Source organism: Scyliorhinus torazame, chromosome 10 (assembly GCF_047496885.1).
Source record: "Scyliorhinus torazame isolate Kashiwa2021f chromosome 10, sScyTor2.1, whole genome shotgun sequence".
NCBI classification, from domain to species: Eukaryota; Metazoa; Chordata; class Chondrichthyes; order Carcharhiniformes; family Scyliorhinidae; genus Scyliorhinus; species Scyliorhinus torazame.
Window position 1 is genome coordinate 32,666,571 of NC_092716.1, and position 17,538 is coordinate 32,684,108.

Consider the following 17,538-nt stretch of genomic DNA (forward strand, 5'->3'; position numbering starts at 1 on the left):
TTGGGATCGCAATGTCCAAAGAAGAATTCAAGGTCTGAGTCATAGTCTTCACTTTGGGCGGTGCTAACTGCTTGTTGCAGGGTTCTGCGGAGGTTACCTTCAGCTACTGGTCGAATTTCAGGCATTGTGCTGTCGTTCCAGGTGAAAGAATCTGGTTTTGAGGCTTTAAATTTTTTTTTTTGTGTTTTGGGACATTTCCCCTTTAAGTGGGCGTGGTCCGGGGCCTCTGACGTCATGACGCTTGTGACATAGAGCGTAGGAAGCAGATCGCTGATCCTTTACTTGGGGCCTTTTTCGCAATTGCGCATGCGCGGCTTCTTGCGCATGCGCAAACGGACCTTCCCGTTCTGTGCGCTCTTCGCGCAACTGCGCATGTGCAGCACCTTTTCCAAGATGGCTGCAATTCAAAACTGCCGTTTGTTGCTGCAAGCCTACCTCGCGGTGCGTTTTGGCGCCTCTTTTACCTTTTCTTCTAGTATGTTCCTCGCATAATTTTTGGAATTTGTCCAGGACTGCCTGGAAATCGCTCTTGTTTTGCCCCTTAGAGTATTTGAAGGTCTGGGAGATTTCAGCTGCTTCTGGATCCGCGATGGTAAGTAGAAGCTTTATTTTCTCTGCATCCGCCATGCCATCTAGGTCAGACGCTACCAGGTAGATCTCGAATCTCTGCCTGAACCAACGCCAGTTTTCACTGAGATTGCCTTGGCACCTGAGCTGCTGTGGAACCGGATTCTTGAACATCATCTTGCCTGGCTGCTGTTGCTGGTAGACACTGTTTGCTGAGTTTTAACTATATGGATTGGAACAGTTCACTCCTGGAACCATGTTTTTGTTATGCTCTTGTCGTAGCATAAGCTGCTTCCTTGATGTGCACTCTGACAAAGGAAGGTTCAGACTTGGAGATAGCTTTAACACGTTTATTAAACTATTAACAATTCTCCTACTTGGATTTGACGCTACTGTTAATCTTCTATAGCTACTCAGACTCACTAAACAGTCTGCTACAATCCACGTGGTGGGTGTGATGTGTTTCAATCAACCCTGTGTGTACTCACTGAGAGTCTCCACTGGAAAGAGAAAGATCATGTGTGCAGTGTCCTTTTATATGGGTTGGTGTAATGCCCTCCTGTGGTAGTGTCACCTCTGTGTGTATCGTGACTGCCCATTGGTCGTGTCCTATCTTACTGACCTATTGGTTGACTGCGTGTGTGTCATGTCTCTGGTATTCCCTCTCGTGTCTAGCTAGGTGTAGTGTATGCACATTAACCCTTTGTGTACAGTGATGTATATCACCAGTCAGATTTTTAAAAACAATAGCCACGTCTGTGACAGGCATTGGGGTAGAATGAGGTAATAATTTATATCCCATTAGTTGGGTAAGAAATGAGACTACTTTTGAACAGAAAAGTAGCGAATTCTTCACACGGCAGGTGTGAGACCAGTATCTGGAGTATTGTATACAGGAATGGTCTCCTTATATAAAGAAGGATGTAAATACATTGGAAGTACTTCAGAGAAGGTTTATCAGGCTAACATGTGGGATCAGAGGGTTGTCTTTTGAGGAAAGGCTAGGACAAGCTAGGTTTGTATCCGCTGGAGTTTAGAAGTTTCAGAGGCGACTTGATTGAAACATATAAGATCTTGAGGGGTCTTGACAGGATCGACATGAGAGGATGTTTCCTCTTGTTGGAGAATCTGGAACTAGAATTCACTGTTTAAAAGGGGCTGCCCATTTAACACAACCTAGAGGGGAGGTTTTTTCCCATTAGACGGTCTTGGGTCTTTGGAACTTTCTTCCTCAAAAGATTGTGGAAGCAGAGTCTTTAAATATTTTTAAGGTGGAGTTAAATTGATTCTTGGTTAGCAAGGGGGTGAAAGGTTACCATGGGGAGGAAGGAATGTTAAGTCAAGGTTACAATTAGATCAGCCACAATCTATTGAATAGTGGAGCAGGTTTGAGGTGCCGAGTGGCAACTTCTGCTCCTAGTAAGTACGTTCGTATGTGAGAACTCATGTCTCAGTTTCTGTCCTTATTTAACCCAGCAATTCAACACGTAACATCTATTATGAATTGTTAACACATGTTGATTGGTCTGCATCCCAATACCTTATTGTTTCAGAGTGTGAAATCGAATATAGAAAGACAAAAGGTTTGTTCCTTTTTACTGACATACATTGTTAGTTTTGGAATGCATTGTTAAAACGACAAGAAGACTTATGGTTTGTTTAAAAGTGGAGGAAATTGCAGGCCAAAATATTTCAGAGGTTGGTGGAACTGGCAGCTCAGTTCCGTTTGCAATAAAGACAGAAAATGCTGGAAACATTCTGCATGTCAGGAAGCATCTGCAGAGAGAGAATCAGAGTCAACATTTCAGGTTGATGACATTTCACCAGTATTTTCTGCTTTTATTTCTGATTTCCAACATCCGTAGCATTTTGCTTTTGGTTCATTTTCTTGCACTGACTGCAGAGAGAAACTGTATGTGGTGTGAATAGGAGTACCCAGTGTTGTAGATCTGATTGAATAGTTCAATGCGAGGGGGCGGGGTGGGGGAGGGGGGTCGCAGGAAAGATAAAACCCCACTGGGACAGATAGAAATTGGAAATTGGTACGATACAATCTGTTGGGTTGATCAGTTAAGTCTAGGAAGAACCAGCCACCTTTTGAGAAGCTGAGATGTTTGTCCCGAAGTTACAAATGGAAGGTAAATTCTACCCTTCCCTTATAAATATATACATATCATTCTTGCATCGATATGTTTTTGTGTCTGAAACAATGGGTAGAATTTAATTGAGGTGACAGGGGTCTCACCTACCGGCTGGAGAGCCAGCGAGGTTCCTACATTGCTTTCTTTGGGGAAGGTCCATTGCATTAAGTGACAGTCGGGTACTTAAGTGCCAGTAGCAGGCCTTTCTTGTGACAGGCCACCTCTGAGGACTATTGGCCAATCAGAGGCAGGCAATTCCTACTTGCAGACAGCACCACTGGAGGTGTGGTGGTCGCTGTTGGTAATGCACCCATCAGAGGCCCAAGATCAGTGAGGTACCCAGGCAACAGATAAGTGAGGGTAGGATAGGAGTCTGCGGGAGGCAGGGTGGGAAGCCGACTGGTTTTGGGGGGGGGGGGGGGGGGGGTGATGGGCGATGGCCAAAAGAAAAGGCAGGAATGTAGCTCTCTGTGGGTGCCCTTTTCCCGAAGTTGGGTCCCTCAGTCAAGTACTGAATGCCATAAAACAAGGGATCTCCCACACCCATCCAGGAGCCCGCAAGCAAACCTGACAGGGTTTTTTATTTTGGGCTTCCTCTATGATACGCCCCCCACCCACTGTTGGGTGAATACCAGTGGTGGCAGCATAAGGCACTTAAGTGGAGTTAATTTCCCACTTAAGGGCCTCAGTTGGCATTGGGGCAGGAAGGCCTTCCACCAGCCTTCCCGCCACAGGCTTAATTGAGTCTATCCCCTAATTAAAAGCCCCCCCCCCCCCCCCAGTCGGCAGTGTGCCCTCTTGGGGAAGCACGTTAAATTCTACCCAGTGAGTGGGGTGGGAGGCGAATTACTGGCATCAAAATGGCAAACCATTTTGTTTTTCGCACAGGAAGATTCCACAAAGAACTAAATGAGACAAATAACTGATTAATCTTTTCCAGATGGAGACAGTGGAAACGGAAGACTCAGTACAATTGAACTGAAGTTCATTCACTGACCAAAATTGGAGCTAACAGTAGCATAGCAGGTAAATGCTATTGGATATAAAATAAAGAATGAAACAGTGGACAGTGTGCTTTAAACTGCAAGTAGTCATAGTGTTGGAGGAGGGTGACAGATGGCAATTGGTTTGGGTATGAAAGGGTTTTTCCTGTTCTTTTGTTTTTATTAATTCACGAGATGTTCAAAGCGTTTGATAAGGTTCCCCACGGTAGGCTATTGCAGAAAATACGGAGGCTGGGGATTGAGGGTGATTTAGAGATGTGGATCAGAAATTGGCTAGCTGAAAGAAGACAGAGGGTGGTGGTTGATGGGAAATGTTCAGAATGTAGTTCAGTCACAAGTGGAGTACCACAAGGATCTGTTCTGGGGCCTTTGTTGTTTGTCATTTTTATCAATGACCTAGAGGAAGGCGCAGAAGGGTGGGTGAGTAAATTTGCAGACGATACTAAAGTCGGTGGTGTTGTCGATAGTGTGGAAGGATGTAGCAGGTTACAGAGGGATATAGATAAGCTGCAGAGCTGGGCTGAGAGGTGGCAAATGGAGTTTAATGTAGAGAAGTGTGAGGTGATTCACTTTGGAAGGAATAACAAGAATGCGGAATATTTGGCTAATGGTAACGTTCTTGAATGTGTGGATGAGCAGAGGGATCTAGGTGTCCATGTACATAGATCCCTGAAAGTTGCCACCCAGGTTGTTAGGGTTGTGAAGAAGGCCTATGGAGTGTTAGCCTTTATTGATAGAGGGATTGAGTTCCGGAGTCAGGAGGTCATGTTGCAGCTGTACAGAACTCTGGTACGGCCGCATTTGGAGTATTGCGTACAGTTCTGGTCACCGCATTATAGGAAGGACGTGGAGGCTTTGGAGCGGGTGCAGAGGAGATTTACCAGGATGTTGCTTCGTATGGAGGGAAAATCTTATGAGGAAAGGTTGATGGACTTGAGGTTGTTTTCGTTGGAGAGAAGAAGGTTAAGAGGAGACTTAATAGAGGCATACAAAATGATCAGGGGGTTGGATAGGGTGGACAGTGAGAGCCTTCTCCCGCGGATGGAAATGACTGGCACGAGGGGACATAGCTTTAAACTGAGGGGTAATAGATATAGGACAGAGGTCAGAGGTAGGTTCTTTACGCAGAGAGTAGTGAGGCCGTGGAATGCCCTACCTGCTACAGTAGTACTCGCCAACATTGAATGCATTTAAAAGTTTATTGGATAAACATATGGATGATAATGGCATAGTGTAGGTTAGATGGCTTTTGTTTCGGTGCAACATTGTGGGCCGAAGGGCCTGTACTGCGCTGTATTGTTCTATGTTCTATGTGAGCATCACTGGCTGGTCACTGGTCCATCCCTGTACAATTGAGTGGCTTGCTAGTCTATTCCAGTTCGGAGTCAACCACATTGCTGAGGATCTGAAGCCACGTGTTGCCAGACCAGGTAAGGGCAGCAGCTTTTTTTTTTAAATTTAGAGTACGCAATTCACTTTTCCAATTAAGGGGCAATTTAGAGTGGCCAATCCACCTATCCTGCACATCTTTGGGTTGTGGGGGCGAAACCCACGCAAACACGGGGAGAATGTGCAAACTCCACAAGGACAGTGACCCAGAGCCGGGATCGAACCTGGAACCTCGGCGCTGTGAGACAGCAATGCTAACCACTGCACCACCGTGCTGCCCCAGGGCAGCTGTTTTCTTTCCCTCCCTTAGTCAACCAGATGGATTTTGTTTTCCAATAATCCAACAGTTTCACAGATGCTAGCTTTTTTTATTCAAATCTAGATGTATTTATTTGACCAAATTTAAACTTCTGAGCTTGCATTGATAGGATTTGAATTCACCTCTCTGAATTATTACGTCAGTTTTAGCCTCAGCATGCTATTGTACTCCATAATGGGACTTGATCAACTAATAATAAGTAAAATAAAGTGAAGCATCTGGTTGGAAAAAAATAAAACTCAGACAAAATATCACAGCCTGCGGCTGGATGTCTCTCCACACTAGGACAGGAGGAATTCTATGTAAATTACATTCCCCTGCTACAGTTAAGGCAAAAGCTCCAAGGCAGCAAATATGTGCACGCCAGCCTCCCAAATTGAATGTGTGTGGTACTAACATTGCATACTATGCACACCACTAAAATGCATGGTCTGCTCACACACACACACACAGGGATGGGTTCTGGAAGGGTTTTCTGTTTTATATTTGTCATGGCAATGTGGTGTTTTTATAATGTTGCTAACTCCAAGGACTTGTGGTTTACGAGAGTTGAAGTGAGTTCTGATCATTCTAACTCTCCCTGTGTGTTTTGCAACTGGATGCGGAAGGATTATTCTCTATCCTGTTGGAGGCACCTGCAATATTCAATTGTTCAATCGTCTGGTGCTGGAATATGCGTGTCTGATGGCATTTATCTGTTTGTGCTGTTAGTCAAGCCTGGGCATGGACGAGTAAACAAACTAAGAACAAGCTGGAAGCTTGAAGCTGCTGCAGACATTGTAAATAAAACTCCTGTTCAGATGCAGAAACTGGTGCCAACTCTGCATATTTGTGAGGCAAGTATAACAGCACCATGTAAATATTTTGGTATGTCTTTGTATTTGCAATTCTCTCTGGACTAATGGAAATTATCAAATTATCTAAAGCCTACCATTCCAGGACAAAACCTGCAAAGCAACAGCTAAACAATAAGTCATGTTCTACATAAAATGTCTTCCACACGCCATCATACAAAAAGAAGCATTCGAATTTACGCTAAACTTTATTTAATACATCTTGAGGTGTTCAGAAAAAATGTGTAGTTAAGTCTGTGCAACATTTGCTGCATACCAAAATATGCTTTATCAATAAACGTAACATGAACGTGCCTTCAAAAGCCAAAATAAGGGGGTGGCTCAGTGGGGCAGTGGTTAGCACTGTTGCCTTGCGGCGCCGAGGATCCGGGTTCGATCCTGGCCCCGGGTCACTGTCCGTGTGGAGTTTGCACATTCTTCCCATGTCTGCGAGGGTCGCACCCCCAAAACCTAAACATGTGCAGGTAGGTGGATTGGCCATGCTAAAATTGCCCTTTAATTGGGGGAAAAAAGAATTGGGTACTTTAAATTTATTATAAAAAAGCAAAAATAAGATGCATTAACATTCATTGATAGCTGCAAAATGGAGGGCATCTCCCTCCTACTAATTTACTTCACTGGCAGCATTATATGGATAAGTCTATTCTATTTGGATAGGCGACTGAATAACGACACGGTATAACAAAGCCAAGAGTCTCGAAATAGCTGTCACTGTATACATTAGTAACGAATACGACAAAAGAAAATCAACTTCCGTAACAGATGGAAAAAATAAATACGACAGTCCCATTCTGCACAGAATTCTTTACAGCCATTAAGTAGACTTGAATTTTCTATGGAAATTTTAAAAGTTCATATTTGCTTGAAATGTCCTAAAAACATGTTTAGTCACATGATTCAACTTTTGATGTATGTGTTGCTCTGTTCTATATTTATCGAGGCAGAAAGCCACAACAGAGACCTGCGCTTATTGTACGTTCGGTTCATATTGAGTAATATGAAGATTGGTGTAAAAACTATCGTTACAAGGTTGAGCTCTAGATTTCTTTATTCAGTCATTCACAATGAAAGCCAGGAGGCACGGATTCCGAAGAGGTCAGGAGGAGTGGAAAGCAAAGAGGAATCAGGGTTTTATTTAAACTTTATGTTAGAAATGTACCTCTGAATTATTCTCAGTGCCTCAGGTGTAAAATCTTTACCTTTGAGTTGCACAGACCAGGATCAATCATAGGCTGTGCTTCATTAGCTAATATCCATCAGGGTTGAGGAAGAAGACATTACAAATGGCTGTGACATCCTTATCTGAAGCAACTGAGCAGGGTTCTCATTATTCATTGCATAAAATGCTAAATGTACACCCTTGAATAAGATACCAGATGGTAACCAGAACTGTACCACAAGCGAGGCAGTTAACACTTTTGGCGTTTGGGGGAGGGGGTGGGAGATGACAATATATCTTGATATAGCATATTTAACATAGGCACCTCACAGGAGCATTATTTAAACAAAATACAACACTGAGCCACAAGAGATATTAGGGCAAGGTGACCAAAAGCTTGGTCAAAGAGGGGTTTCCTGTCTTAAAGGAGGAATGCGAGGTAGAACGGCAGAGGGGTAGAAAGACGGAGAGGTGTAGGGACAGTGTTCCAGAGCTTGAGGCCAAGGCTTCTGAAAGCACTGTCACCAATGGCGAAGTGGTTAAAATTGGAAAGACAGGAGACAGAGACAGAACAATTCCACACCAGCAACCAAAAGAAAACAGCAAACCACATCATGATCTTGTTGACTCTGGACTAAAATGCACAATGGTCAGACTTTTTCAGTGTTAATGCTGTTTTATATTGTTGTATTATACGCAAATATCCAGGAACTAATTAGCTAGGAATGGTGGCTGTAATAATCCACAGGAGGCAGGGGTACCGTCACTACACCAGTATTTATTTGCAATAACTATATACAAGAGCAGCTCCAAATAGTGCTACTAGCATTCCAGTCAACTTAAGACTGACTCACAAAGCCTACACGGGTGCTTATATGGGCCCCCTCAATGAGCTATCATTGAGGGAGCTCATACTCCAATTGGCCAACCAATAATGCCAATTGGAGGTCATTACACCCCTCCCCCACAAGGTCCGAGGAATTCATGCCAGCTGGCATTCCTCTGAGCTTCTTCCTGCTCCTCATGTCCAGTTTCGTGAACAAAAGCCCACCTGCCAATTTGGCATATAGGTCATCTATTTTCAGGATTGGGTATTTGTCCAGCAGTGCGTACTTGTTTACCGTCTGTTTGAAATCTCCACAGAGACGTATCGAGCCACCTGGCTTCAAAATTGGTACCACCGGCGCTGCCCATTCCGAGAACTGTACTGGTCTGATAATGCCGTTGCGCCGTAACCTTTCTATTTCGACATCTACTTTCTTCCTGAATGCAAAAGGTACCGGCCTGGCCTTACAAAATTTCGGAAGGGCTTCTGGGCCCACGTGCAAAGTTGCTTTGGCGCCTATAATTTCCCCCAAACCTTCTTGGAAGACCTCCGGGTATTTTTGGAGTACTTCACTCAACTGCCCGCTTCCACTCTGGAAAATTATCATCCAATCTAATTTTAGATCTTTCCGTCCTATAAGTTTTGTCCGGAGCCCTCTACTATCGTCAACGGTAATCTGAGCAATTGTTTGTCATATTCCACGGGTACCTGAGACGTGCCTAGAACTTCCAGGGGTTCCCCCGTGTAGGTTTTAAGTTTTGTCGATGTTTTTGTCAGGGTTAGTGGCTGGAGTCCATCTTTGATTTTTTTAAATGCTGCCACTCCCATTACTGATACGGCTGCACTCATATCTATTTCCATTATTGTCGGCCGACCGTTCACCCGTGGGGTAATCTTAATAGGTTCTGCTTTCTTCGTCGCAATATTATATAACTGTTCCCCTTCGGAGGAGGATGGGGTATCTAGGTTGTGTACTTCCCTGCGTCCCCACCTGCTATTCCTCTTTTGCCACCTCCTTCTAGGGTTTCCGTCGCTGTTACCCCACTCTGCCTGGTGCCAGAAACGGTCCTTCTCTGTTGGGGGAGCCTCAGGCGGTAGTTCCCTCTGTCTCCAGTTAGTCCTAGCAGACTTGCGGGCAGTTCTGGGGTTTTCCTTTGGCCCTCTATTCCTCAGGCTTTTCCTGAGGGCGGCTATCTGGTAGCTGGACCCGTTGTAGTAGTCCCTCTCACAGGTATCTACCTCCATTGGCGTGCCCTGTAGTTCCTGCGCCCCACTTGCTGCCTTTTCTAGGGACAGTGCGAGCTGTAACGCCCGCCTGCAGTCTAGCTGCATTTCTGCCAACAGGTGCTTCTGTATTGTGAGGTCGTTTATGCCACACACTAACCGGTCCCGAAGCATTTCATTTAGCGTCGGGCCAAACTCACATTTTTCCGCCAGCCTTCTCAGGCGGGTCAAGACATTCGTGACTGACTCTCTGTCTTCCCGCTTCGTTGTGTAGAATCTGTACCTACGCAAAATGAGGGGTGGTTTTGGGTCATAGTGCTCTTCCACCAATTTTGTTAATTCTTGGAAAGGTATCGTGTCCGGCGTATCGGGATAAGTTAGACTACGTATAATGGCGAAGACTGAGGGTCTGTACGCCGACAGCAGGATAACCCGTTTCCTTTCGTCATTCATTATCTCATTGGCCTGGAAGAAGTAGCACATTCTCTCCACATACTGGGACCAGTCCTCAATAGTCGGGTCGAATGCACCTAACCTCCCCAAAAATGGCATTTTTGAAATAGCAAGGCTTACCCTCCGAGTGCGGCAGCTGGTCTCCGCAAGGTTCTTTGTTTACCTCGTCGCCACTGTAATAATCCACAGGAGGCAGGGGTACCGTCACTACACCAGTATTTATTTGCAATAACGCTATACAAGAGCAGCTCCAAACAGTGCTACTAGCATTCCAGTCAACTTAAGACTGCCTCACAAAGCCTACACAGGTGCTTATATGGGCCCCCTCAATGACCTATCATTGAGGGAGCTCATACTCCAATTGGCCAACCAATAATGCCAATTGGAGGTCATTACAGTGGCACAGTGGTTAGTGCCATAATATACATCTATGGATACAATGGAGTGCAGACAGGTAATGATTGACACACAGGATGACCAGTAAGCACACACAACAGAACAGCCAATCACCAGACAGGACACAACCACTATAAAGCCAGAGGGCACCAGTTTTCCCACTCTCTCGGGACCCAGCCTCTTAGACAGTCAGAGCTCGTGAGCTAGCCTGTGCCTACATCATGTGGTAGCTAAGTTAGTCTGGTCAGGCTCGTGTCAGGGCTCCAGTCAAGTCAGCATAGTGTCGACCCACAGTTGAACATGTATAATAGTTTGGATGTTGAATAAAATCGTGTTGCATTTTATCAAGTGTTGGAGGTCTATCTCTCGCTATACTGCATCAAGTGCAGTTCACCTCGATCCAGCCTACCCAACACATCAGTTAACACTGCACCAGGGACCCAGGTTCAATTCTGGGGTTGGGTCACTGTCTGTGTGGAGTCTGCACGTTCTCCCCATGTCTGTGTGGGTTTCCTCCGGATGCTCCGGTTTCCTCCCACAGTCCAAAGGTGTGCAGGTGCACCATGTACAAGGCATAGGTCAAGTATTTGATGGGTTGTCCATGATAAAATTGCCCCTTAGTTTTCAGGGATGTGCAGGTTAGGTGCAATTACAGGGATAGGGTGGGGGGAGGCCTCCTGTAGAGTGCCCTTTCAAAGGGTTGGTGGGCCAAATGGCCTCCTTCTGCACTGTAGGGATTCTATGGAATCTAACTAATTACTATGTGTAAGTGTTCCAGGGGGACACTTTCACTTTTCCCCAACTTCACTAGAGACTCATATGATATGTAACATAACCAGTTCATTGTACAAGGGAGTATGCAAATATTAAACATAAAGAGCTCTCATTTTTCCAAGTTTAAATTATGATTATAACCAACATCAAGGATCCAAAATATAACAAGAACACATAGCAGAAGCAATTTGACTGTACACATAACCAGTAAAGTCCCAGGGCCACATGCCTCCTAATCTCATAACAACTATGATCCGAGGTGAATCTTCTCCATTGCCGTTGGTGTTTATCTTGGGGCGACTTCTCAAGAGTGTTTTGTGCCGCCTCGCTTGTTTCAAATGGGCCCTGTGACCTAGTGTTTACTTTCTTCAGTCACCACGCTTGGGTTCCTATTTGGTGTTGAAAGGGTTGACATCCAGATAGTAGTTTGAAAAATTGCAATGGCATCCATTCCTTCAACTGGCTCCCTTGCAGCAACTCATGACTATTACAGGAGGCGCCTTGGTTCTGCTTCCAGTAATAGTTCATGTGGTAGCTCTGAGCACGTTGGAGAAGTGATTCCACACCAACCACCCCATCCAGGATTACCAAAGTCTACAGCGGGCCAATGGTGGATCAGTTTTTTCTTTGAGAAAACTCCGAACCATCCAGTAATGACAACCCTGGCGGAGTCCTCTGAGAGTGGCAAGATAAACTGTATCCTGCCTCAAGAGATGGTGAGGAAACGACATGCCAGTGAGCCCAGCAAACCTTCATCTTAATGATTTGGCTTCTGAAGATGACGTTAGGAATTTCAGGCGTTCCAAAATATTAATCTTTAAAATAAAGGCTGCTTTAGTTTCTAGTCATGCTTTTTTAATAAATCCTTGTTTTTAAATCGGTGGGGGATTGTTGCAAGTGTATGTCCATTTGGCATTCTTTGAATATCTAATAAATGAAATACTTAAGCAGCTAAAAAAAAAATAACAACTATGATCCAAACATGGATAAAAGAGCTAAATTCCAAAGATGAGGCAAGCGTGCAGCATCCTTGCCACCAAGGCAGCGTCTGACTGACTGTGGCATTAAGGAGTCATAGAATCATAGAATTTACAGTGCAGAAGGGGCCATTCGGCCCATCGAGTCTGCACCGGCTCTTTGAAAGAGCACCCTGCCCAAGCCCACATCTCCACCCTATCCCCATAACCCTGTAACCCCACTCAACACTTAGGGCAATTTTGAACACTAAAGGCAATTTATCATGGCCAATCCACCTAACCTGCACATCTTTGGACTGTGGGAGGAAACCGGAGCACCCGGGCGAAACCCACGCACACACGGGGAGAACGTGCCGACTCCGCACAGACAGTGAACCAAGCCGGGAATCAAACCTGGGACCCTGGAGCTGTGAAGCAATTGTCCTAACCACTATGCTACCATGCTGCCCGACTCGTGGCAAAATGATAGTCAATGGGAATCAGGGGGGGAAACCCACCACTGGTTAGTCATACCTAGATGTGGTTGTTGAAGGTAAGTCATCTCAGCCCCTGGACATTGCTGCATGAGTTCCTCGGGTTAGTACCCTCAGTCCAAGCATCTTCAACTGCTTTGTCAATGACATTCCCTCCATCATAAGGGCTAAAATGTGGATGTTCACTGATCATTGCGGAATGTTCAGTACCATTCGCAACTCCTCAGATATATTAAGCAGTCCATGCCCACATGCAGTTACATCTGGCTGACATTTAGGCTTGGGCTGCTAAGTGGCAAGCAACATTTGCCCCACATGGGCAATGACTAGACAGGTGTTGGTTTATCACAGTGGGCTAAGACAGCTGGCTTGTAATGCAAAACAAGACCACCAGCGCGGGTTCAATTCCTGTTCCAGCCTCCCCAAACAGGTGCCGGAATGTGGCAACTAGGGGCTTTTCACAGTAACTTCATTGAAGCCTACTTGTGACAATAAGCAATTATTATTATTATCTCCAGCCAGAAGGAATTAGCCATTGCCCCCTCAATATTTAATGGCATTGCAACATCAAATTCCTCACTGTCAACATCCTGGGGATATTATTGACCAGACACTTAATTGGACCAGTTATATAAATACTGCGGCTACATGAACAAGTCAGAGGCGAGGAGTTCTGCTTTGAGCAACGCTATTCCTGACTCCCCAAAGTCGTACAAGGCATAGGTCAAGTGTTTGATGGAGTACTCTCCACTTTCCTGGATGAGTGCCGCTCCAACAACACTCAAGAAGCTTGACACATAGGGAAAAGTGGCCTACTTCCTCGTCACCCCACCACCACTTTAAACATTCATTCCCTCCATCACACCCTCCATTATGGCAGCAGTGTGTAGAATATAGAAGATGCACCGTAGCAGCTCATCAAGACTCCAGCACCTTGACAGCAGTTTCCAAATCCTTGACGTCGACTAAGGTCAAGGCAGTTATGAATGGGCAGCAAATGCAAAATTATTTTTTTTATCACCTTGAAGGCCTCCAGTAACAAGCATCTTGTTAAAATTGTGCAGACAACTACGATACCAGAACATGGTAATTATTCAATACTGAAAGACTTAGCCATTTTTCTAGCAAATAAAAATAAGCCTTCATCAACAAGGCCCAAGATCCCACAAAATCAATCTGTTGATTTTTAGAACATGAGAAGTAAATTCCAATGTACTGTTTAATATTTTTTAACTCTCTGCCAAAACTAAATGTTGGTGTTCTCCCTTATCCTATTTGGTTAAATGATGGAAATTGATCAAACATCACAAATGTATTGTTTAATTATTTATATAATTTCAAGTGTATGTTTGTTATTGTCTGAGTCGGAAGGAACTGGTGCTTATCTCCATGGATAGGGGCGGTTTTATGGTCAGTTTGAGGCTGTGATGTAACTTCCCTAAAAAGGTTGGGATTCGAACTTGCTATGTGCAAGTTTCAAAACCTAACGATATGTCAGCATTAGTAGATGTTTTTTCTATCCAGTAATCCAAAACATGCACTTATAAATGACGCTAGATCTTTCTTTTTTTTAAATTTAGAGTACCCAATTCATTTTTTCCAATTAAGGGACAATTTTAGTGTGGCCAATCCACCTAGCTTGCACATTTTTGGGTTGTGGGGGCGAAACCCACGCAAACACAGGGAGAATGTGCAAACTCCACATGGACAGTGACCCAGAGCCAGGATCAAACCTGGGACCTCGGCACCGTGAGGCCGCAGTGCTAACCCACTGCGCAACCGTGCTGCCCCGACACGAGATCTTTCTTGAAGTATCCTTTTTTATCTAGTCCAGTCAAGTAAGAGTTTGATTCTTGTTAGCACCAATGAATAATCTTTAGATAATTGTACAAAAGAACAACATTGCCCCAAAGAGTTGTTTCTTTGGTCTGGTTAGCACAACGTCAGATATTTGGAGCTCAATTTTCATAGAGCAGCAGAGGAAGGTTCAGAGATGGGCATGCTGGCAATTTCGCACTAGTGGCTGATGTGGATGGCATATGTGCCCTTTGCTGAGGCAAAATCCCAGCCGATGGATGGAGGCAGCCTCTCTGTGGCACAGACCAAGGGAGCAGCTGTGCCCATCTTTTTAAACTTTTAAGACCTTTAGACGGTGCTTCCACCTTGAGGCACATTTTGTTCGCTCACTTACATCAGCAACGGTCAACTCGGCTGATCCTTCAGTGCTAGAGGGCTTCCTGTTGACCCAAACAGCCTTGGGCACTTGCCCGCCACCCTTAATCTCCCCGGGGCATTTCCATGTCCATGGGCTGCATTTCACTCTGACAGAAGGATCAGGATCGGGAATTTAAATTCAGCCTCTGTTTTATTCATTCCTGATCTTCAGCAAGAAGAGTTTGTACAATCGAACAGGACAATATTTAACAATTTTACAGCATTTTCACAATCAAACATTCCAAGGTGTCTCACGGTGGATGTATGATAAGCCATTGCACCATGTCCCTTTCATACATGGCCTCTGCACTCACTTCCCAGCAATGGCTCAATTAAAAATTCTTATCCTTGTTTTAAAAACCCTCCATGGCTTAATTAGCTCCTCCATTTCTCTCTCTAACCTCCTCCAGGTCTACCACTTTGAGATTTCTGTGCCCCTCAATTTTTACCCTCCTGACTTTCAACATTCTGCCAACCCTGCTTTCAGCTATCGAAACCCTAAGTTATGGATTTCTCTACCTAAAGATCTCAATTTACTCTTATCCTTTAAGACGCTACTTAAAACCTAACACTTTGATCAAGCTTCTGGTCACCTGTCCAACGATATCCGTATGTGGTTTAGTGTCAAATTCTAGTGATCTTTGAAGCACTTTGGGGCACTTTCGAGTTTTTGAAAGCGCTACATAAACACAAACTTGCTGTTAAGAGATTATACAATCTGATGGAAAGCTTGTCTAAAAAGATGGCTGGAAAGAAGACACAGAGAGGGAGAGTTTTTATATAAATAAATCTCATGACCTGATTTAAATGTGGGAAGTGTGTGCATGGGATGGATTTTCGCCATGGTGTAATCTTCCCCCGGTGGGAAACTGAAAGAAGTTTAGATTTTCTTTGTGGAGGCCAGCTCTTAGTTGCCATGGAAATAAGTTTTTCCTCCAATTAAAGACGATGAGGCCAGCAATAAAGGGGGGAGGATGTCAGAGGAGTGGGGGGTGGGGTGGTAGAATCATTTAGACACCTAAAGCAGCCATTACTGAGGCTGCTTGTTGTCCTGAGAGAGATGGTTTGTACCAAAGCCTGTTACCGCACCACAAAGTGTAACGTCACAGGGGAGGCTGAGGCGCAGCACTCATGAGGAAGAAGAGGGAGATCCTTTTCCTGGAGGTTGGGAGAAGGAGACCATGCCATCGTGTAGCAGGGGCACCTGTCTGTTTTGCCTCATCTCCCTCTGCCTCCAATTCCTCACCCTCTCTTACCTACAGCTCCAGTCCCTACCCCAATATGTTGTCACTTTCCTTGGCCTCACCACCCTCAAGGTCCACACATCTCCACCTTAATTGGTTTCAACAGAAAGAATGGGTGAGGTGAGAAGCCATACCACCACTCTTCCTTCACAGCGAATGTCACGTCAGGGATGAGTTTTCAGCACACACAACATTGCTGCCATGTTTTCACAGCCACCAGCCTCTGTTCCTCCCAGATTCAGACCCCCAGTGTAAATGATGATCACAGCATTAAGAGCATGGAACTTTAACTCCAAAGCCTCGTTTAAATTTCTCGAATGCTGACTTCAGCCTAAAGCCAGCGCCACGTAAGGCATCATACACTTACAATGTCATTTTTTAATTAAGAAGCAGGCTTCAGTTTTGCAGACTTTGCTTTTCTACAATAAAAGGATCCAACATCCACGCAGCGCACCAAAAAAATTCCATGCATTTTTATCTTCCAGTGTATGAGGAATGTGGGGAAATTCAATCCTGTACAAAGTTTGGAAATGGCCCAAGAATGCTGCAGGTCTTAGAGAGTGAAAGTCAATTGACATTCAGTCCACATTTCAGCATTTATTGGAGCATTACATTCCAGTCCAATCCTCGTCATTCAAACTTTACACTAAAAATACAGAATTATACAGTGTGCTTTAAACAATTTATTCACAGGATTTGGGCACAGCTACCAAGGGCAGTTTTTACTGCATTTGCCTAGTTAACTCTACCAAGGGCAGTTTTTACTGCATTTGCCTAGTTAACTCTACCAAGGGCAGTTTTTACTGCATATGCCTAGTTAACTCTGACAAAGCAATGGTAGATCTTGAACGAAGCAATGCAAATAATTCAACAAAAGCAGGAGGAGGGTATATGGAATTACCAAATTATTTCACGCTGGTTTAAATGGCGGCGACTTCATGTTATATATTTTCATGCTCCCCACATTGTTATTTCACACCAATGATATCAAAACAATGATTGATAAAGACAAAGGAGTCTTCAGCAATATGAAAGGAACAATCAGCAGGGAAATCCTTATGTACAGGAACAAAACAACTTCTTTCTACAAGCAAGATCTCTCAAGGTTTAACATTTAGGGAGTATTTACATTTATGTATTGTTGGCTGTTATAGGTTTAACATATTAAAATTCATCAGATATTTACTTTGTGGGCTAGTGTGCAATGATGGTTAGTGAGTTTCAAACCCATTTAAGAGAACAGGTCCATTTTTATTTCCAGTGCCTTCAATGATATGAGATGTAAAACGAGCTGCTGACTCGCCATTCTGCTCTTGCACCAAGTCTGGATCTTTCCCAGTGGAATGAAGAGTTTCAAACAAGCATTGATACCTTACTGGGTTGTGTGTTCTTCATTCATAAAGACATGGCACACAATTCCCTTATACCTGTATGATTCATGTGCCTTGTACACAATAATGAGGCTGCATTATAAGTGCATCCTTCCTTAAGTAAGGAGACCAAAACCAAACACAGTGCTCCAGA

General features: G+C 44.4%; 2 protein-coding genes across 2 annotated transcripts in view; one reads left to right on the forward strand and one right to left on the reverse strand.

The window, feature by feature from the left end:
- The window catches only part of plcg2 (phospholipase C, gamma 2), a 291,774-nt gene that overhangs the window by 180,349 nt on the left and 93,887 nt on the right, over positions 1–17,538 (reverse strand). The window lies entirely within an intron of this gene.
- LOC140430445 (pancreatic progenitor cell differentiation and proliferation factor B-like) lies at positions 11,388–11,950 on the forward strand. The gene has a single exon (XM_072517926.1). The coding sequence runs from the start codon at positions 11,547–11,549 to the stop codon at positions 11,865–11,867; it is 321 nt and encodes a 106-aa protein (XP_072374027.1). The 5' UTR covers positions 11,388–11,546; the 3' UTR covers positions 11,868–11,950.